This window comes from Syngnathus scovelli, chromosome 16, assembly GCF_024217435.2.
Source record: "Syngnathus scovelli strain Florida chromosome 16, RoL_Ssco_1.2, whole genome shotgun sequence".
Classification (NCBI taxonomy): domain Eukaryota; kingdom Metazoa; phylum Chordata; class Actinopteri; order Syngnathiformes; family Syngnathidae; genus Syngnathus; species Syngnathus scovelli.
In genome coordinates this window covers 4594237-4613252 of record NC_090862.1, presented here as the reverse complement: position 1 = coordinate 4613252, position 19016 = coordinate 4594237, and the positions used below count along the sequence as shown (strand labels likewise).

Sequence of the window (19016 nt, the reverse complement as noted above, 5' to 3'; positions counted from 1 at the left end):
TACGGATAATTCTCGTAGGGGAAAAAAAAAACAAGAAAGAAATGAAGAGAATATACTTGTAGTCCCACATCAGTCGGTGAGTTTTAAAAGTTTTGTATTTTAAATCTTTCAGCTATTCTGAACTTATTTGCGTTGCCCTTAGAGATTTAGAATAACTTAGTTTGCTAGCTCTGATATGAAATATTAAATTGACACAATAATGCAAAAAAAAAATTCTGTTATGGAGCAAAGCTCATTTTTGATGCTCCATATATCATTTTATGTGTCCATGTTTGCTGTACAAGTTCTTCTTTTATCAATATTTGGCTCTTCTTCAAGTTCTTCTTTTATCAATGTTTGGTTCTATTCGGTCAGAAGGTCAACCCAACAATGGTACAGTTGCTGTATCTAATATTCCATTACAAGGTTAATATTACGTTTTGATTGAGGAAGTCATTTATTACTGTGCCGTAATTTGCGTTTAGGAATATGCTCCAAAATTATATTGTATCATACGATGTGACTCAACAGCACAATAACAATATTTTGTCAAAATGTATACACAAAAGAACTCAAAATTTTTTGGAGCTAACATCATGCAACAGCCATATATTTAAAATGCATTTTGATTTACTTAAACACATATCACAATGACAATATAATAGAGGGAGAGGACAAAATTGCGTGAAAAGTTGCCACCCCCCAAAGGCGCATTTACACACACAAGACCAAAAACTCCAGAGCAGAATTTAAAGGCATTCAAAATTGTAATATTTCGACTATACGTACACGTTAGGCTCAAATAACTTACAATAAACATCTTGAAAATGTTCACCAGGATGGCTGAAGTTTTTTTTTTTTTTTTTGCGGAGGATGGGGGGGGGGGGGGGGGGGTGATAAGAGGTGTAAGACTTATACTGTTTTTTTTTCCCAAAACGAAAACACGATAACTCTACCACAGTACCATAGTTTCACGTTTACCCAAAACACTGGTCCACCATGCATGAAGAAATCAAAGTGCCGTGTTGATATTCAGTATTGCGTCAGAAATGAGGACATGAATAAATTTTCGTTTGCATGGGGCTCCAAGTTGATTTCCAATTTTTCCCTCTCGATATCTTACATCGTTGGCATTTTTTGATCTCCGGTTTCTCTCTTTAGAAAATCAAAAATCTCCCTTATAGGCCTAATGAGTGGATGAATTAAAATGAATAATTGCTAAGGTTGGAAGACTGCCCCGGTACTTCCAAGGTTCCCACTTTTCAGTTTGTTGTCCTTCTTCCACTTCATCCTTCGATTTTGGAACCAGATTTTAATTTGCCGCTCGGTGAGGCAAAGCGTGTGCGCGATCTCAATCCGCCGCCTGCGCGTAAGATAGCGATTGAAGTGAAACTCCTTCTCCAACTCGAGTGTCTGGTAGCGGGTATACGCCGTCCGTGCACGTTTCCCGTCGGGGCCCGTCATATCTGAGGGTTTTGAAGCGGACAAAACAATGGACACAATTAAATATAACACGGGTTTATCCACGCACATATTACATTTTCCCCAAAAGTGTTCGGAACTATCAAACGGCACCTTTTGCCAAATTGTATTTCATTCTACAAGAGCATAAAGGCCTCGCTTTAGAATGTTATTCTGCTTCACCGACGCCTCATTATTTCTCCAGTCGCATTGGGGGGAGACGTTTACTACCCCATCTTCTGCCTCATGAAGTGCTCACACGTAAGATAAAGCTTTAATTTTCTAAGCAACAACCTCAAAAGTCTTGCTGGCCTTTCCCCCCCGAGCCCCCCCTCCCGTTTCCCACCCAGCTGCGTTTTTTCTGCATTTCTCCCGTTGCTTTTACTGCCCTGCTTGTCGCGCTATCTTGGCAGAATTATGACACTTTTGTGGAATTTTCTAAACTACAAAGACGGATGCAACAATTGGCTTCTAAATACAGACAATGGCACAACGCTTAGTAAAATGCATACGACCTAATTGATTTATTGATATACTTTACGTTTATACCATGGTTAATGTGCAGCTTTCTCATCCAGGGGAATATCTGTGGAGACTCGCTGCCCGAGTTTGAGCTGGCCGCCTGAGCGCCCTCTTGTTTCCGCGCAGGCTGTATTAGGTGATCGCCCCCGGCCGGGTTGTTGTGCTGCATTCCATTTGCTTCTGCTGCGTTTTCATTTAGCTCCGTGAACCGATGTGTTGCTCCCGTGGCTGAGGGTAGGTTAAGGGAGTTTAGAAGAACGCTTCCTGCTTGTTCCGAGACCGGAGACGAGCTCCGACTACTCTGCGTATTGTCTCCGCAATCAGTTGACGGGAGCGAGTCTCTCACGGAGGCGACGGAACAGCTGGACGACTGCTTCAAACTTCTCTCGCTGTCCAGAGGGCTAAAGCTCCGGGAGTCCGAAGCTCTCCCGAAGTGTCCTTCAGTATTTGAGGTGTTCCCCCCTCCCCGGCTCGCGACCGTCAGGTCCATACCATTGTAGCCATAGCCGTAAGAGCCAGTCGCATGGTGCATCGCGGCCGTGGAGGGATCGCTGTACGCCCCGCTGTTCAATGCGCCGCTGCCGGTTCCATAATTTAACAGTTGATAGTCGGGGCCATTTGGGTAGCGCCCTGAGAACGAGTTTACAAAGTAAGAGCTCATTTAGGTTGGTTTACAGAGCTGCGTATTGTTAATGTTATAGGAATCTTAATTTGGAGGATTTCTCGTGGTCCTTATAACGCGCTTTCTTTCATCGATTTATGATGTACAGTTTGAATTATGGCGATGTACTTGGTTTTTTAGCTATGTATGCGCCGTCCAAATATGGGGGTGGGGTGGTGAGTGTATGTTTGAGGGAGTGGGATGGGTAGGGCGCAAAAGGGGGGGGGGGGGGGCAGAGAGCTGAAGGGAGCGGTCACGTGCTTTTATTGACCCGTCATAAATTCTCGCCGATGACTGGATAGGTAATTCATGTTCTGAGGTTTCTAATGATAAAGGCATGGGCGGGGGCAATTTCTCCCTCCCTTTCTGTCACTCGCACACGCGTGCACACATTGCTGCAGCTGAGCTCAGAGCGCCACCTACTGTTAGAATTTATTGCAGCAATCAAAATGACTGGGGTGTTTGCGGAGGTGATGAAATTCACTACGCGAGTCTTCAAATCTTTGCAAGTGTATCCGAACTAAGCCGTAATTTGCACTTTGCTATCCATGCATTGTTTCTTGGTGTCTTACAAAACAAAAATTATGAGAGGAAATAATTTTGTTAAAGGTAAAATGTGCCAGAGTGAACTTTTTTTAGTCGTTGAAATATAAAGGCAAATCTTTTGGCTTCCCCGGATGAAATAGAAAATAACATTACGATATCAAAGTATGTTTTGTTAGAGCACACATTACAACACAAATTATAATACACGTAATACGAATTATATAAACATAACTACAAACTCACTGTTATTGTTCAATTATTGTACTCGGTATACTGCAAGTCTTGCAAGGGAGAGACAATGGATTTAGATTTGAATCTTAGTCAACTGTGAACATTCTCTATTCTTAATATAAGATATATGAATGGTGAATAGAAGCAGCTTTTGGTAAGAGATCATACCATCATCAGAGAAAATCATACGCAAGTGCATTCAGGGAATCAAACTTGCAGAAGCACACACACAATCTACAGCAACGCAACAATAGTCACTGCATGATTTTAGTCATATTTTCCTGCTGGAAAAAAAAAATTGAACAGGGATGTAAAAGGTCGGTGTGACTCATATGTCATGATTTTTTTTTTAAAATTAATCATTCAAAATATCCTTCAAGTGAACGAGACTTTATCACCATTGGCGATAAATGATGCATGCCCAAAGAAGACCACACATTGCACGTTATAGCCGAACATATTCACCTTAATTCGCACTGCTTATCCGACCCCCCCAAAAATTGCCAAAGACTAATTGTTTCATCAAAATCGAAATCTGGCTGGAGTGGGCTATAAGTATAATTCACATTGTCCCTTTCTTCATTTATGCCTCATTTTCGCCTTTTCGTCCCCCGAGTACTAATAAAGTCAAGCTTTCTCTCCTGCGGGATGGAACGTACGGTCACACAGGGGACAAGCATGGTTCAAAGGGTCACAAGGACATTGTCCACTTTGTCTGGGTGAAGTGTGTGTTTATGGGTGTCGTGTCTGGCCGCTCAGCTCGAGGCCAGGTCAACTTTCACCCCATCGGCCAGCTCATCAATTAGCTCGGACCACCAGCAACATTGTGCCCCCTGTCTAGAAGAAATTATATAGAGATATGCCGACTGGCTGAGTATTATTATTATTATTTTTATGAATTTTCCTGCACATAAAAAAGCAACCTCTTTGCAAACTTAAACTACATTTCTTTACATTTTATTGGACATATAGGTAGTATTGGTCAGTACTTGACAAACACAGACATAATAACCAAACAATGCAAAAGCTCATAAAATATACAATTTCTAAATGACCACATTTCAGAATACTTAAAGTAGTTCATGGAATAACAACAATATGTTATTCCCCCAACTTCACACCACCACTCCGCTTAAGTAAAACCGTCAAGTATTACCTTAAGTTCCCCCTCCCCTACAAAATGATGCTAAAGCTCAATATGTATCGGGATTTTGACCCAGCTTTTTTTCAAATATACAGTACATATTAAATATGAGTGCCAAACAAACACATTGTTTTTACATTTGGTGTGTTTTCTCTTAATTTTGTGTACGGGTCATACTAAAAGTTTAAGACTCGTTCTTGTAAATTATACCAAAGAAATCAACACAGTGATTAAAATTCAAGTGCTTATAGGAGAGAGGAAAAACATACGCGAAAAGAGAAAATTAATCGCTTTTTGGAAAATGTAACATGAAAAGTGTTGTTAAACAACACGATAAAACGGCTGGTTTTAAACCACCAAAACGCACCAAGCAAAATGTACCATCTTGCTCACCGTAGCATTTTTAACGACGTCCCTTTTCTCCTTTCAAATCACAGATAAAAACGAATTGAATGATGACGGAAGTGGGGGTCATATATGGCTCCGATTCGGTTCTTCTCATGTAAAACAATACAATGCAATTAAACAGGTTACTTTCCCAGAGTTTTAAGTTCAGACCAAGGGCGTTGAAGGAATGAATGCGCTTTAAGGAAGAAGATGACAAAGTATTCATTAGAATGTCTTTTCTACCATCTTCTCCTATCGCTTCCATTTATTAGTCTTTGTTTTTTTTACTCCGTCAGTTTTTCCTCTTCATCGACCCCGTTCACTGTGGATGAAGAGGAGGATGAAGAGTTTATCAATTTGTTCTCCTTCTTCCACTTCATCCTCCGGTTTTGGAACCATATTTTAATCTGGCGCTCTGTGAGGCAAAGCGCGTGCGCGATCTCGATCCGCCGCCTGCGCGTAAGGTAACGGTTGAAGTGAAACTCCTTCTCCAGCTCGAGAGTCTGGTAGCGGCTGTACGTCTGACGCCCGCGCCTGCCGGGACTCCCAAATACCCCTGAGAGAGAAAGAAAGAGAATTGAAGAAAGAGTTAGGACGTTGACGAGGGGGAATGATTTTAACATAGAATTAACTCAGTTTAAATAAAAACTTACATTTATTATTAACTATGTACAATACGCACAGTCAGGACGAAATAACCACCGGGCTAACAATTAACAGTTCAACAGTTTAATTTTATGTTAATGGAGTCGTGGAATAAAATGAAAAAAAAAAGAACATCACTTGTTAAGTGCATGCATGGGTGCTCTTTCTAAATCTCAAATTAGGTTGTTTGTACTCGTTGTACAGAATGTTCCCATTTCATAACTGGTTAACGCATCTCCCGGGTATTGCTCATGACATTGTGTTCGTCAAAATCTGAATGTTAAAATCAAATTAAAATAGGATTTTTTTTTTTATTTTGCGGGACAATCACGTGACATTTGGAAAAGGCTAACTTTACTTTCACTTACAGTGTCATGATTTTGGTCTAGTTTATTCCAACCGATTACAGTTTCTTCTTCATAATTCTTCTTATTTTGCTTATTTTTCTTCTTCTTTGTATTATTATTATCATTATTAATTATTATTATTGTCAAACGAAAAGATGACAGACTTAATGTAGATTGAAGACGTGCCACTTTTTCATCATCTGATTTCTTTCTCTCGTCTACTCGGTAGCGGCATCGGCCTACACTAACAGCTCCAACCAAAACATACCCGTTTTACGATGGACAGTAAAATAGCGAGTAGTGACTGACGGGCCAACAAACGGTGATCGTAAAACAAATCGTGGGAGAGGAAGAGGAGGAGGGAGTGAAGAGGAGGAGGAGGGGGAGGAGGAGGAAAAGGAAAGGGAGAATCTCAAAGAGGAAACAAACGTCAGTTTTATGATGGGGATCATAAAATATGCAAGGAAGATGCGTTGAAGGAAGAAAGGAAAGCTCACCGTTGCAGGCGTTCACTCGCTGCATCCACGGATAAATGTGGGTTGACCCCGTTTGTTTGTCATCCTCGATGTCACCAAAGACCCCCTTGCCACTCAAAGTCGGGCAGTCCGTCTTGCGGGGCACGCCATCCGGGCTCAGTGCGAGTGGATGCTCCTCTCGGCTGCACGCGTAGTCCTTGTCCCGGTAAAAGCTTGTGGCGGCCGCCGCCGCCGCGGCAGCAGCAGCCGCCGCAGCTGTAGCATAGTCACACGCACTTGCGCCGGTTGCGGCACCGACAGCAACCCCTGCCGCCGTCCGATGCCCACTATACGCTCCGTTTGTCGCCTGTTGGTAATAAGAAGCCGGGTAGGGCTTCTCCTGCGCGCTACCTCCGCTCGCGCCGTAAGCCGCTGCCGCCGCCGCCGCTGCTGCAGCAGCTCCCGGGTAATGTCTGAGCGGGTGATCGGTGGTGTATCCAGAGGAATAGAGAGGGATTTGACCTAAGAACGAATCGGCCGACTGCCCGCCTCCACCCGTTCCCGATAGCGCAACGGGGAAAGAGGAGTTGACAAAATAGGAACTCATGAGGACAGTAGGCAATGAAAGTGGATAATAACGGAGGAGATGAGCAGAGGGCAGGACAGGAGGGTGCGAAACAACAACAACGTGCACGCGTTATAAAAAAGAAGGAGGAGTAGAATGAGGCTATCGGCTAACAGCTAACGCTTCTCCCTCCAGTCCTCCTTCATCTGCTTCCCCAGCCTGCACTTTATGATTTGTTGTGTTTTATAGCCGACAGTTCGACGGGCTGCTGCTATCACTTAGTTGATCGCAGATTGGGAGGAGGGGTGAGGTTGATGAGGGTTAGAGGGGACACGGGGAGTCTGGCTTGTGTGGAGCACATACAGAAAAAGAGAGGGAGAGGGGGGCATCAGCATGCGTGCGCGCGCGGGCGTGCGTTTTTTGTGTGCGCGTTGTGTGTAAAGCGGTATTGGGTGAAGAAAAAGAGATGAGGGGTAAGGTAGGTGGAGGCAAGCAGGAACCAGCTGACCACACCCTGACCAATGAGAAGGTTCTGTGCCTGCATTCATTCACTCGTTTTCCTATACCCAGGCGGAGGAGAACACGACGCGCGCGCGTGTGCGCGTCAATGTACGTGTGTGCGCTCTTTTCTCATTTCCACTTTCCAATCTCCCTTCCTCTCTTGCTAATTCTCTTCCAATCTACTTTTACAATCGTCATCTGGTTCCCGGTGACATTGCGCAATCAGACTCGGAGTCTTTCGCGCGTTAAATTGATTCTCTTTCTCCCTGTGTCTCCGTCTGTTGGGCCCCATAACAACTGGCGGCTCACAAACGCACTTATGCGCAGCGCAAGCGTACTCAAGCCCCGAGGGTGTGTGTGTGTGTGTGTGTGTGTGTGTGTGTGGAGGGGGGGGGGGTTACTAAATGGAAACAATAAAACATATTCCTTGCACTTTGCAAATAATACAGCACATTCAAATAATTTCGGCAAAAATATATTACGCAAGCGCTCGCGTGCGATCCTTTGTGCGCATGTCGGTGGTATTATATAGCTCCAATTATAAAGCATGCGATTCTGGATTTAATCTGTGATAGGTTACAATGTACTCGGACATAAAAGTGTGTGGGTGCCTTAGACCACCGTGTAGACAGAAATAATATTGCGTATCAGGTGAGGCTTTTTTTTTTATGCCACGAGGAGAAACGTTGTTGCGTGTGGCTCTCATTTCAAACATACCACAGAAGTGTTGCTAAACAAACATACCCGGTTTGATTTATGCCCGTGTTGATTTTGTGAAACCGATCGGATGCCAGAAGACCGCAGACGATTAAATAGCCTAAAAATATCAGTTGATTGCATAAAATAGGCTAATATTTGATACTGACAAAATGCACAGTTTATAATATCACGCAGATATTACATATCACAAATGTATTGTTCTTATAGAAGAGCCATTCTGCACGACGTTGTGACCCTGCACTGCATGTTCCGAAATAAATACAACCAGTCTCACTGTGTCGTTCTCTTTGGCAATGAATCGTTCCCTTATAGGCCCCGATTTGTCTAAATGGGCATATTGCAGACAGTATGGCTGACAAATCGAGACAAAGACTCTATTTTTACTTTTACTTCACCGTGTCCCACCCCCCACCATTCCTGAGACCGTGCCTTCTCGCAGTTCTGCGAAGTAACACGGGTCAGCTAATAAGTTTAAACCTCAGTTTCTGTGCAAGATCACTATAGACAGACGGAGGAACTCTCTTCAACTTTCATTTCCACCCCCACCCCTTTCGCCATCTTTCCATCTCCCTGCAATGGCAGGACGCTCCGTTTCCTCTCTGCTTTGTGGGAACGGGAAGCTGCAGCATTGTGTTGGAGCTGACTGCGGTTTAATCATTAATGTCTACCAACGCTGCATGGCAGGGGACAGTGCAGGCTTGGCCTTAATAGGAGGGAACGCGCGAAGGTGCTGCTAGTGCGTAAAATAATGTACAACCAGCCGCAATGTAATTTTGGTGCGTTCACGGTAACGTCATAGGTACATTGCTAAACGGCATTTGCATGCATCCATTTTTATATATACACACCTAATATATGTTAAGATATTTTGTTGTCACTACATCGGTGTTTTTCTTTTTTATCAGTAATTTTAGTTTTAGAATTTAATCGGAGATAGAACGTGAGCAATCGACGTCCACTTCTATTCAACAATAAATAATTTTGAATTGGCTGAAACATTTTGGATAACTTCAAGACAACAAGGCGATTCAAATAGTTTGTGATCATTTGTCATGCCTAATCGCGCTGCTCACATGTTATATTGGTGTTTTAAAAATAAATAAACATTGAAAAATAAAATAACATCATATCTGAACGGGTCGGTTTTAATTGACTAAACAGTTTCCTCATTTATTTAGTCCCTTTGACAGTTTTCTTGTCAATAAAGCTGACAATTTGAAAGAAAATATCGGAATCACATTTATATTAAAAAAAAAAATTCCGAAAAAATCGTTCCAGTACAACTATTAAATTTCTTTTCCCAATGTGGGTTTAGCTGCATTTTGGCGAGGTACATTTGGAAACAGATGCGCTGAATACCGACTGAGAGCAACTGAAAAAAATCGGAATCCCTCACTTAAAAACAATCATGACAACTAAATTCAAATGGAGCAAAACTTTTGAGGCTTTTTTATGGTTTTATTGCTCTTTTCACTGCGTCCCTGGGAGCGCGCTCCCGCGTGCGTGCGTGTGCGTGTGTGTGTGTGTGTGCCGTTCTTTGTGCTGCACAGCACATTTGTTCATCTGCTGTTTGCTACAGGCCTGTTTTTTTAACTCCCCATTCCTTGGGTTTTACAAGGAGTCAATAACAGTCATAAAGCAATAAAAACAGCAACACACACACGCTTACACACATTCCCTCTCTTTTCGGCGCACAGTGGCCCTGAGCAATTTTTACATGGCGTTTTCGACAGGCTATTTACTCACAATTATTGTCAAATGATTTACTTGTATATTGAGTCTTGTTGCTTGTACTTTGCAATAAAAAAAAAAAAGATTTAAATGCGGCCAACCGACGAAGACATCGGTGTATAGCAAATCAAATTTATTGGATTTATTCTAATTTGGTTGATCTGAAACAGTAAATGTGTGTAATATATATATATATATATATATATATATATATATATATATATATATATATATATATATATTTATCAATATATTTATTTATTATTAAATTTGTATTATAAATTTAACTGAGTAACTCATTGTAGCCTGTGTTTTCCCGCTCCTACTTTTCGCACGTCGTTTTTGACCGACCCTGCAGCCGCAGTTAATAATAAACTGAAAGATATTTACTGACTTGAATTTTGGTGCTGTAATATACTGATCGTTTCAAGGGAGCAAAAGCTCGCCCTTCACGCCACTATAAGCTCGTGTTTGTGTCCGCTCGCCAAAGCGACCCCGGGGCATGTTAACGATTAAAGCGACGTTTAAGGTACCACAAAGGTGGCTGGAAGCTATTTTGACTGTTTCTCTTATAGAAGGAGGACGTAGAACGGACATGCGTAAATAGCTAATAGGCATCCGTCCCGTTTTTTTTTCCATTGGTTATTATTATTATTATTATTATTATGATATTTTATATTATAGTCATTTCTTTTTAAAGATTGACTTGCTGGTGGGCTTTACTTGCTTGTGGTCCTCACTTGTTTATTAAAAAGGTGAAGCATGATGGATTGCACACTTGTAATCTAATTACATCGCGAATCCGATGGCAACGTTGGCTGTTCACCAAAGCATAAATAACGGAAAGCGAGGATTTATATGGATTTGTCTTCGATAGGGGTGTGAAAAAAAAGATAATTTTCCCCCTCTGACGATGATGAAGTCATAAATTATGCTCACATTCACTTGGGTGCATATATTGGAAGGACCAGGGGACACTGAGGGCCCCACCCCATGCTGCCCTTCACACAAACGCGTGAGCAAAAACAAAAATCACGTGCACAGGATCTTTGCTTGGATCTGTTTAGAGACCTTAGCCAACCTGCAGAAACTTTTTCCCCCTCAAGCTTGTTTTTCAAAGCGCGCAATGGCACAGTCCACAGTTTCACGCATGCTTCACGCCTCATTCAACACAGGGTAACAGCGGGTATGCCTAACCTTGGCGAAGCACCAATCTGTCGCCAGCTGAGTTCACATCAAACAAATAAAGAAAGAAAGCTCGCTAGCAGAAACAAAAGGTTAGGGGTTACACCTTGCCGTCACGGTCCACCACATGCACGCATGAACACTCGCCTCTTTCAGATTCATTTCACAGAGTTCGTCAGCAGACTCAACAATGCAGGCCCTTGACCTTTTCTACCAGTACACTGGGAAAAAAAAAATGTGGACAACTTTCGTAACTCTCTACTACTTTCCTAATAAAATAATAAATTCATATCGCCTGTTAAGATACAACCAATGTACATGCATGTTCGGAATAAGGAACACGCGCGCGCGCACGCACGCACGCACAGACGAGCTAACATAACACAGAGGCACAACCGCATAGCAAGCGTTCCTTTGAATCATCAGTAAGGTTGTCACGTCTGTGCAGAGCTTTAGACATTACTACCAATAAGTCGCTAGATGGCACCAAAGCATTTTGATGGTTACTCATGAGCAACCCAGCAAAGTATGAAGCTGAGCTGTTTGGTTGTCTGCAGGACCATCGCTCGTAGAGTTGCCAAATTTTTGGGCTATATCCCAATGATATTTGCAATTATACTGATGATGAATTCATTAATTTGGAGATTTAAAAACGAGGTCTCTGCGCTTTGATATGACGTCATATCTGGGCAGATTATTTAAGAAATGAGAAAAATAGAAATGACTCCATTCACAAAGAGTGTATGGCGGAGAGTAAAATCAGCAAAAATTGTATTAAAGAATATTCCGTTTTTCCGTAATATTCTGTTGTGTGTTTACATTTCTTAATGCATGTATACACACACACACACACACGCACACACACACACACACACCAAATTAGAATAAATATATTTATATATATACCTCAACTGTTGGGTTATAAATTGGACCTACCCGGGAAATTGTGAAATTAAGTTGTTTAAATAATAATAATAAAGGCGTTGTTTTGGGTAAAACAAACCAGGAAGTTAGATCAAACTGATCCAACCTCATGGGTCTGTCCAATTTTCAACCCAAATTGGATTGTTTTTAACCCAGTTTTACACGTAGGTTGGTAGGTTAATGTGCAGCTAAATATACAATACAGTTGCTGGCTTTGAATAGCCAAATGCATACGAGATGTGATAAATCTACATTGTGGGATATGCACTAGAATCATCACGATAAAGAACATGCTTGCAGCTGATACATTAAAAGACAACAACTCGGGCTGATCCTAAATTTAAGAATGTGCAGGATGTGCATCTGCACATGTTGGGAGCAAGGGAATGGGTGGAGGGGTAATCAGGGGAGAAAAAGATACCAGCCACCTGCTGGGAGGAAGTGAGAAGGGAAGCGAAGTCATAAAAGTGGGCAGGGCGCGCTCACGCACGCGCGCGTGCGATGGAAAGACAAAGAGACGGCTGCATATTGACACAACGTGGACAGAAAGAGCAAAACAATGGTCTCACATTTGAATGAACGATATTAAAGCATATCTATTCTCAATATGAAGAAAGTCTGTCAGCAGTAGTCTAAATGGCACGCAAGACAAAAGGGAAAATCCTTTCTTGATTTTTTTTTTTTACTGAAACACTGCAGTTTCATTTATTGTTTCCTGCGTAAATAATCCAAACAGTATTTCTGGTGTAATTATTCAACGCTTTAAAGAGGAAACCGAGAAAGACGCGTCAAAAATAGGGCGAAGCTGCAGTTGTTTTGTTCATTTAACATGGCTGAAGTCAACAGCGTGCATGCAGCACCCACGGCTGTGGGTCACACCAAGCGCTCTTACCTTCTTTTTATTTTTTGCTGCTTGTCCGACACGAGTCCGAAACACCTGCAGCTCACTCGGGCAAACACGTTAGCCCGGTACCATGGGGAACCAGTCGGTCTTGGTGCATGCGCACCGGAAGCATGCAAATTGGAGGGCAGTTTGTGGTGGAGGAGGATGGAAATCGGGGTCTGGGTTGTCAACCAGTTGTAAAAAATACGTCGGCTTCATCGCCGCCCCCGCTATCTTCAGCAGCATCACTGACAAAAATGACTCAAACAGACAACTAAGGAGGTAGAAACGTTTGCAAGTCTCTCCGCTGTCATCAGAGCCGCCAACTCATGGCTCAAAAGTCGGCGCGCCGTTTCGGAGCAGGCAGCAGCACGGGACCACACGAAAGCGGAGCCATATAGCACACAGGAGCAAGATCCGGAAGAGCAAGATGATGATGATGAGAAGGAGGAGGGGTGTGTGGGTTAGCACGGGTTGGTGTCAACATCTCCGTGGCTCCCAAGCACAGCCACCACCAACATTCCTGTCAGCATGTCGTCAAAGCGAGCTAAATTCGACGTTCGGCACCCCGTCAACGCAGGCTTGCGGAGCTGGGCTCAGCGGAGGTGGCTGATTCGGGCCGGAGAGCAGTGCCGCAGCAATATAGCCACTTGGGAAATCATAAAAAGTTCATGTTCACGTTAAGGGCGTCCACATGACCAGTCCATTGGCCAATCCCTGCGCGCGGCCACTCATAAACTTGTATCACAAAGTTGTAAATTTTCATAAAACAACAAAGAATTTATAGCAATTCTGTGGTGGATGTTGCGAGTGAGAGAGTGAGAGAGGTTTTTGCTCTCACACCCTCGTCCACTCTTCTCTCCGCCATTTTCTTCTGTTTCTGCTCTTGAAATAAGCCTTTCACCCCCTCTCAAACATTGCTGGCCTCTCTTCATTTAAGCATTGCACCACTCGCCACATATACAAAGATAAAATCTATATTGTCGGTCTAAACAAATTTGCAGTATTTATACAAGCATATTGCTTATATCAAATCTTGTTGCAGCTAATGATCAGACAGACCTAGACAACACACAACTTGAGCGACACACGCGTCTAGTCACTAACCAATTGCTTTGTTGGAAAACATTAACAAAAATTCAGACGCGCCACTTGTCAAATAAAAAAAAAAAAGGCAGACGGACAAGATTCACTCGCATTTCGTTTGTTTGTAGTTCTTGCAAAGGGAAACATTAGGTTTTAAATTGAGTTGAATGTGTATAGTGTTGATTTCTAGGCTAGCAGCTGAATAAGCTACAAGCGCGTGATGCGTAAATGTAGTTTCGCATTGCGGCACAAGATGCGTCACCAGTTTAACTACCGACGGGCCTCCTGCCACATGATGTGTAGTGCAGGTTTCGATGCGATTTTATATATATTCTTAATATGCATACGGTATAGCGGCTAAAATTGGAGATGTGAATACATTTTAATTAATATTATTATTATTATTACATAGCGCCCGTTCGTACTATTCCACGGGAAGGCAGGACTGCATGGCCGATTTTTGCGCAAAAACGAAGAAAACGGCGCGTATTAGCTATTAGATGAGGTAAAATAATATACCATTTATGTCCATACTACTTGCGTATAGGACTAACCAAGTCCCAAAGTTTAATTTGACCGTGCCATTGTTATGCGTCAATTACAATTTTCATCTTTATCCTTGGTTATTTTACACAATCAATAATAAAAGGAAATGGGCCAATAGTGTAATTAAACAATTTGGTGCGGCTCCTTCAAAACTGTCCTATACACGATTGCTAAAACGGACGCGAGACTTCCTCTTGCAAATATCTTAGGTTAAAATTTAAACCGGCAGAAGCACAGCACAGAGCGTTCTGTTTGAAACAGGCCACTCGATACCTTGTTCATTTGGTTTCTTTGTGCGATTTGGGCTTTTATTTGGCTTTCCGCCCCTTTGGTGGGTGCAATAAAGTCACCCGGACTCGTTGTAAAGCCCACGCTCCACAGCCTCTCCGCTTGACGGCGAACCCCCATGTTTGCAACTTGGAACTCGGAGCGAAGAGGGTTTGCAGAGCTAGATAAGGATTTTATTGACCAAAAAGGAAAAACGTCTGTTTTTTACAAGGAGATTGCATGGCTCTGCAGCGGTAACGTTCTCTCACAACATTGACGAAATCGTACAAATGCATCGGATTCTGATTCGGGGTATCTGTTGATTTATATTTTATGTACGGGCGAGTCATTACTTTATCTTACGTTTTTGTTGCATTCAATAGAAAACTACCAACGCTGAAATAGTTGTGCATAAATAAAATCGAACCTAAAATAAACTAAATATGTAGCGACCTCTTTAACAAGTACAAATTGCATTTCAAGTGCAAATTAAGCAAATTTCGGCTATTTTTGCAAGATTTGCTATACGGGCATGAGGAGAACATTCCATTTTTAATTAATTCCACAAACGAAACGAGGCTTCAAAATGTTCTCTTACCATTGGGTAAAATACACATTTGTAGAAATGTATGGAAATAATAATAATAATAATAATAATAATAATAATATGCCCTGCAATTGGCTGAGAACCAGGTTAGGGTGAACCCCTCGGATAGGCTCCAGCGCACCCGCGACCCTCGTGAGGATGAGCGGTTCTGAAAATGGGTGAATATTAATTATTAAGAAATGCACACAAAAAAAATCAGGTAACGGTCACGATTACGTGGATTTCTCAAAAATCTCTCGCCCGATTCAGACTGTAGATTGCTTTTGCGTCGTCTCCCATTTAAGTGATTGGTTCGAATCTTAGGCCCTGCATGTTTGCTGTGCTTGCATGCGTGAGTTCTCATGTAGCCTACACAACGGGGAAAAAAACAAGGCACCTATATCCGAACATTAGCTTGTCCGTCGTGCATTAATATGGATTCTATAACCATTTTTTTTAATCGATCATGATTATATTTGCATGCCACCTGCCAAAGAGCGCTGGGGCTGGGGGGGAGGGGTCCCAAAAATCATAAACCCGATTACAAAACACTTGCTGTCTTCACATAGCATAGCGCAATCACGATCAAACCGCCATGGTGAATTTAGAAAAATATATCGAAAATCATAAAAGTATGTCCAAAATACATCCATTAATTCTAATATGGTTTAACTATCAAAAATATTGCTGTAATAATTTAATATTTATTTCCATTTTCAATTTAAACAGACCAAACGCAAAAATTTAAAAATAATTGCTACCTCAATATACTTCAGAGTTTCAAATAAAATAATAAGTTAAACGTTTTGATTATTTATTTTTATATAAAGATAGGTTCTGAAGAGATGCCTTTCAAGAGCACAAGTCGTTTTGGTCTTGAACTAAAGGCTGATTTATACAAACATGGTATTGTACTGTATTGCACTGTTATTGTAATCAGGGTAGCACTAAAATTAAATTAGTACCCAATTAAAATGCAACTCTCTTTATTAAATTGCAAATGATCTATTCACCAATATTTAGAAAATGCTCAGTGTTTTTCAGGTGCCTGAGAAACAGGGCTGTGCCGAACACAGCAGACCACAAACATAAGTCATAAAAAGCGTCATACCAACCAAATCAAATATGATACTTTATAACTTGGTATTATTATAATAGACCAGCAAATTATAAAATGGTCTGGTTTTGTGTGTTTGTACTCATTCATTCATCAACTGAACCATTTATCCTCACGAGGGTTGCGTGGTGCCAGAGCCATCCGTCTTCGGGCGGTAGGCGGAGTAGACCCTAAACTGGTTGCCAGCCAATCAGAGCACACATAGAAAAACAGCCATCCACACTCACAGTCACACCCAAGGACAATTTGGAGTGGTCAAACGTCCTACCACGGATCTCGTGTGAGAGGAAATTGAATTACGTGGAAAAAACCCATGCAGGCATGGGGAGAACATGCAAACCCCAGATAGGAAGGCTAGAGCTGGAATCGAACGCTTCCGTTGCTTAAGTATAAAGCCCGCTCCCTCTTGCAAGTCAATGACAGTTTTTATTGATTGCTTTGGCTGTTTGAAGAAACTGGGATCCTCTCAGTCTTCATCATCACCATTTTCAGCATACAATGTACAGTAGGCTGCAATGACAAGCAACGGCGCAGTGATTCACACGAGTGCTGTATTTTGTTGCAGATTCTTAAACACAATACAAACTAATGAATATTCACTAAGTCTTAAATTGTTGTTTTATGGAGGTCACAGAGTATAAAAGATTTCCCAGAGAATGCATGAGAGAGGAGGGGTTGTATAAAAAAAAAGAAAGAGACAGTCAGGCATATTTGAGCTACTGACAGTAACCGCTGCGCAACCAAGGCGACACAAAATGTTTAATGAAATGATTTGGTCGAACCATAGAAACATTCTTTGCCCTCTCACTGACACAGCCATCTGTTCTTCCACTGCAAGCAGCCATGCTCTAACATTGTGTTTTTTGTTAAGTTTTGCAGAAGTTAACTTCTTATGTTTAAACTTGTATGGCTGAGGTTTTTTGTTACACTATATATATATATATATATATATATATATATATATATATATATATATATATATATATATATATATATATATATATATATATATATAACAATGTATATTTTGATATATATAAAACCATATATATTTTGATTGATTTTGTTGCGACGTTAGTGAAAGTTCCGTTCATCGATAAGTAAGCCAACGACAATCTGCCACCAGAAGTACAACACTTTGACTTTCAGAATAAGAGCAATACACGGGAAGAGATATGTTCTTCAATGTTACTGTTGCTAAATAAACAATATTCTTTATAAATGTCTGCTGTAAGTGTACTAGTTTATTTATTGATATTATTTATCTTATGTTTCTGTTGCTGGTTTTGGTTGTTCTTTCTCTTAGAAATATGTGGAAACAAATATGCACTCAAAAACAATCACACACATGTAACGTTTAAAGCGACAAGAGTTCGAAAATAATGTAAAAATGTATTTTTACCTTTTCTCTGGCCGCATTTAAGTTATCCTCCTCTTTGCTGCATTAGTAGTGGACAGGATTTAGGAAGCAGGTTTTTATATCAACCGCCATTCCTCTCTTAAATTTGTTTGCTTGTCAGAGGGCTCCCGCAAACAGCTGTGAACAAAATGGCAGTTCCCGTGACGTCACATCCTCAAATTCGACTCCGCAAATTATAAATAGATTATTAATACGCCATTCCAAATCGAACAAGTGAACGAATTACCGCTGATTTGGGCACAGCCCTAATATATATTGCATGTATAAAATACATTAATTCAAGTTTCAAGAATGTTTGTTGTCATTATGTTACATTCATTTAGTGTAGCCGTCATCGACCATTGAGATTTCCAATTTTACAACAGCCCATGAACGCACCTCAATCATGATGGGGATTGTTTGAGATTATGTTAAAGCAGCACTTCATTACCCAGAATACATTGCTTTATCTAATTCTTTAAAAATTCTGCCCAAACATTTTGAACTTTTTATAAGGGGTTGAGAAATTGGATTGATGGACGGATGGATGGATTTTTGAAATTCAGTCTCATTCTCACCGATATGTGATGAGAATGAGTTTCTATCATTCACATTGAATTAAATTCAATATCCTGTCATTTCAATGAAAAATACTGTGGCTTGGAGTCAATTCAAATCATTTCAATTAAATTTAATTGAATTCAATCCCAAAATTCTGAATTTTGCACAGCCATAGATCCTATGCTCTTTATTAATAATGAAATAACTTGCAGCCAATAAAGATACTCAGCTTGATTCAAAGTTATTCAAACTTCACACACTTGAACTGTAAACCTGATGACAGAGGTTTGGGTGACTATCCATCCTCTCGAAGTGGCAATGTCACCACTAGGCAATCTTTGCTATCTTCCCTTGAGAACAATTTGCAGTGTTCACACACCTTATCTTCCTCACCCATACGTTTTGCTGAATTGTATTTTTATTGGGAGATTGAAAAGAAAAAAAAACAATCCCCTAGTCAATATCTTGGCGCACAAGCACAAACATGGCAAGTTTTCAAGTTCGAGTCAGTGGCAATCACTTTCATATTGCTGTCTGGAAGCAGCCTGGCGCATCCTCGTTACAAAC

General features: G+C 41.2%; 2 protein-coding genes across 3 annotated transcripts; both read right to left on the bottom strand.

Annotated features, from left to right (window-relative positions):
* Window positions 1-861: 861 nt before the first annotated feature.
* LOC125983248 (homeobox protein Hox-B5a-like) lies at window positions 862-18045 on the bottom strand. 2 transcript variants are annotated; one of them, XM_068653371.1, is made up of 3 exons: window positions 17892-18045; window positions 1990-2592; window positions 862-1445 (listed from the first exon to the last, which is right to left on the bottom strand). In XM_068653371.1, the coding sequence occupies exons 2-3, from the start codon at window positions 2492-2494 to the stop codon at window positions 1198-1200; spliced, it is 753 nt and encodes a 250-aa protein (XP_068509472.1). In that variant the 5' UTR covers window positions 2495-2592; window positions 17892-18045; the 3' UTR covers window positions 862-1197. The 2 variants fall into 2 exon arrangements, with proteins under 2 accessions (XP_068509472.1, XP_049600310.1); XM_049744353.2 differs by lacking the exon at window positions 17892-18045 and having other exon boundaries at window positions 1990-2817.
* LOC125983249 (homeobox protein Hox-B6a-like) lies at window positions 4342-7806 on the bottom strand. The gene is made up of 2 exons (XM_049744354.1): window positions 6421-7806; window positions 4342-5487 (listed from the first exon to the last, which is right to left on the bottom strand). The coding sequence occupies exons 1-2, from the start codon at window positions 6983-6985 to the stop codon at window positions 5216-5218; spliced, it is 837 nt and encodes a 278-aa protein (XP_049600311.1). The 5' UTR covers window positions 6986-7806; the 3' UTR covers window positions 4342-5215.
* Window positions 18046-19016: the final 971 nt, after the last annotated feature.

Excerpts from the sequence above, each read along its gene's own strand:
- LOC125983248 (XM_049744353.2), bottom strand. The coding sequence starts at position 2,623 with ATGAGCTCTTACTTTGTAAACTCGTTCTCAGGGCGCTACCCAAATGGC. Across the intron at positions 1,446-1,989 it reads AAAGCTGCACATTAACCATG|ATATGACGGGCCCCGACGGG; the intron begins GTATAAACGTAA and ends CAAAACCCTCAG.
- LOC125983249 (XM_049744354.1), bottom strand. The coding sequence starts at position 6,985 with ATGAGTTCCTATTTTGTCAACTCCTCTTTCCCCGTTGCGCTATCGGGA. Across the intron at positions 5,488-6,420 it reads GCGAGTGAACGCCTGCAACG|GGGTATTTGGGAGTCCCGGC; the intron begins GTGAGCTTTCCT and ends TTTCTCTCTCAG.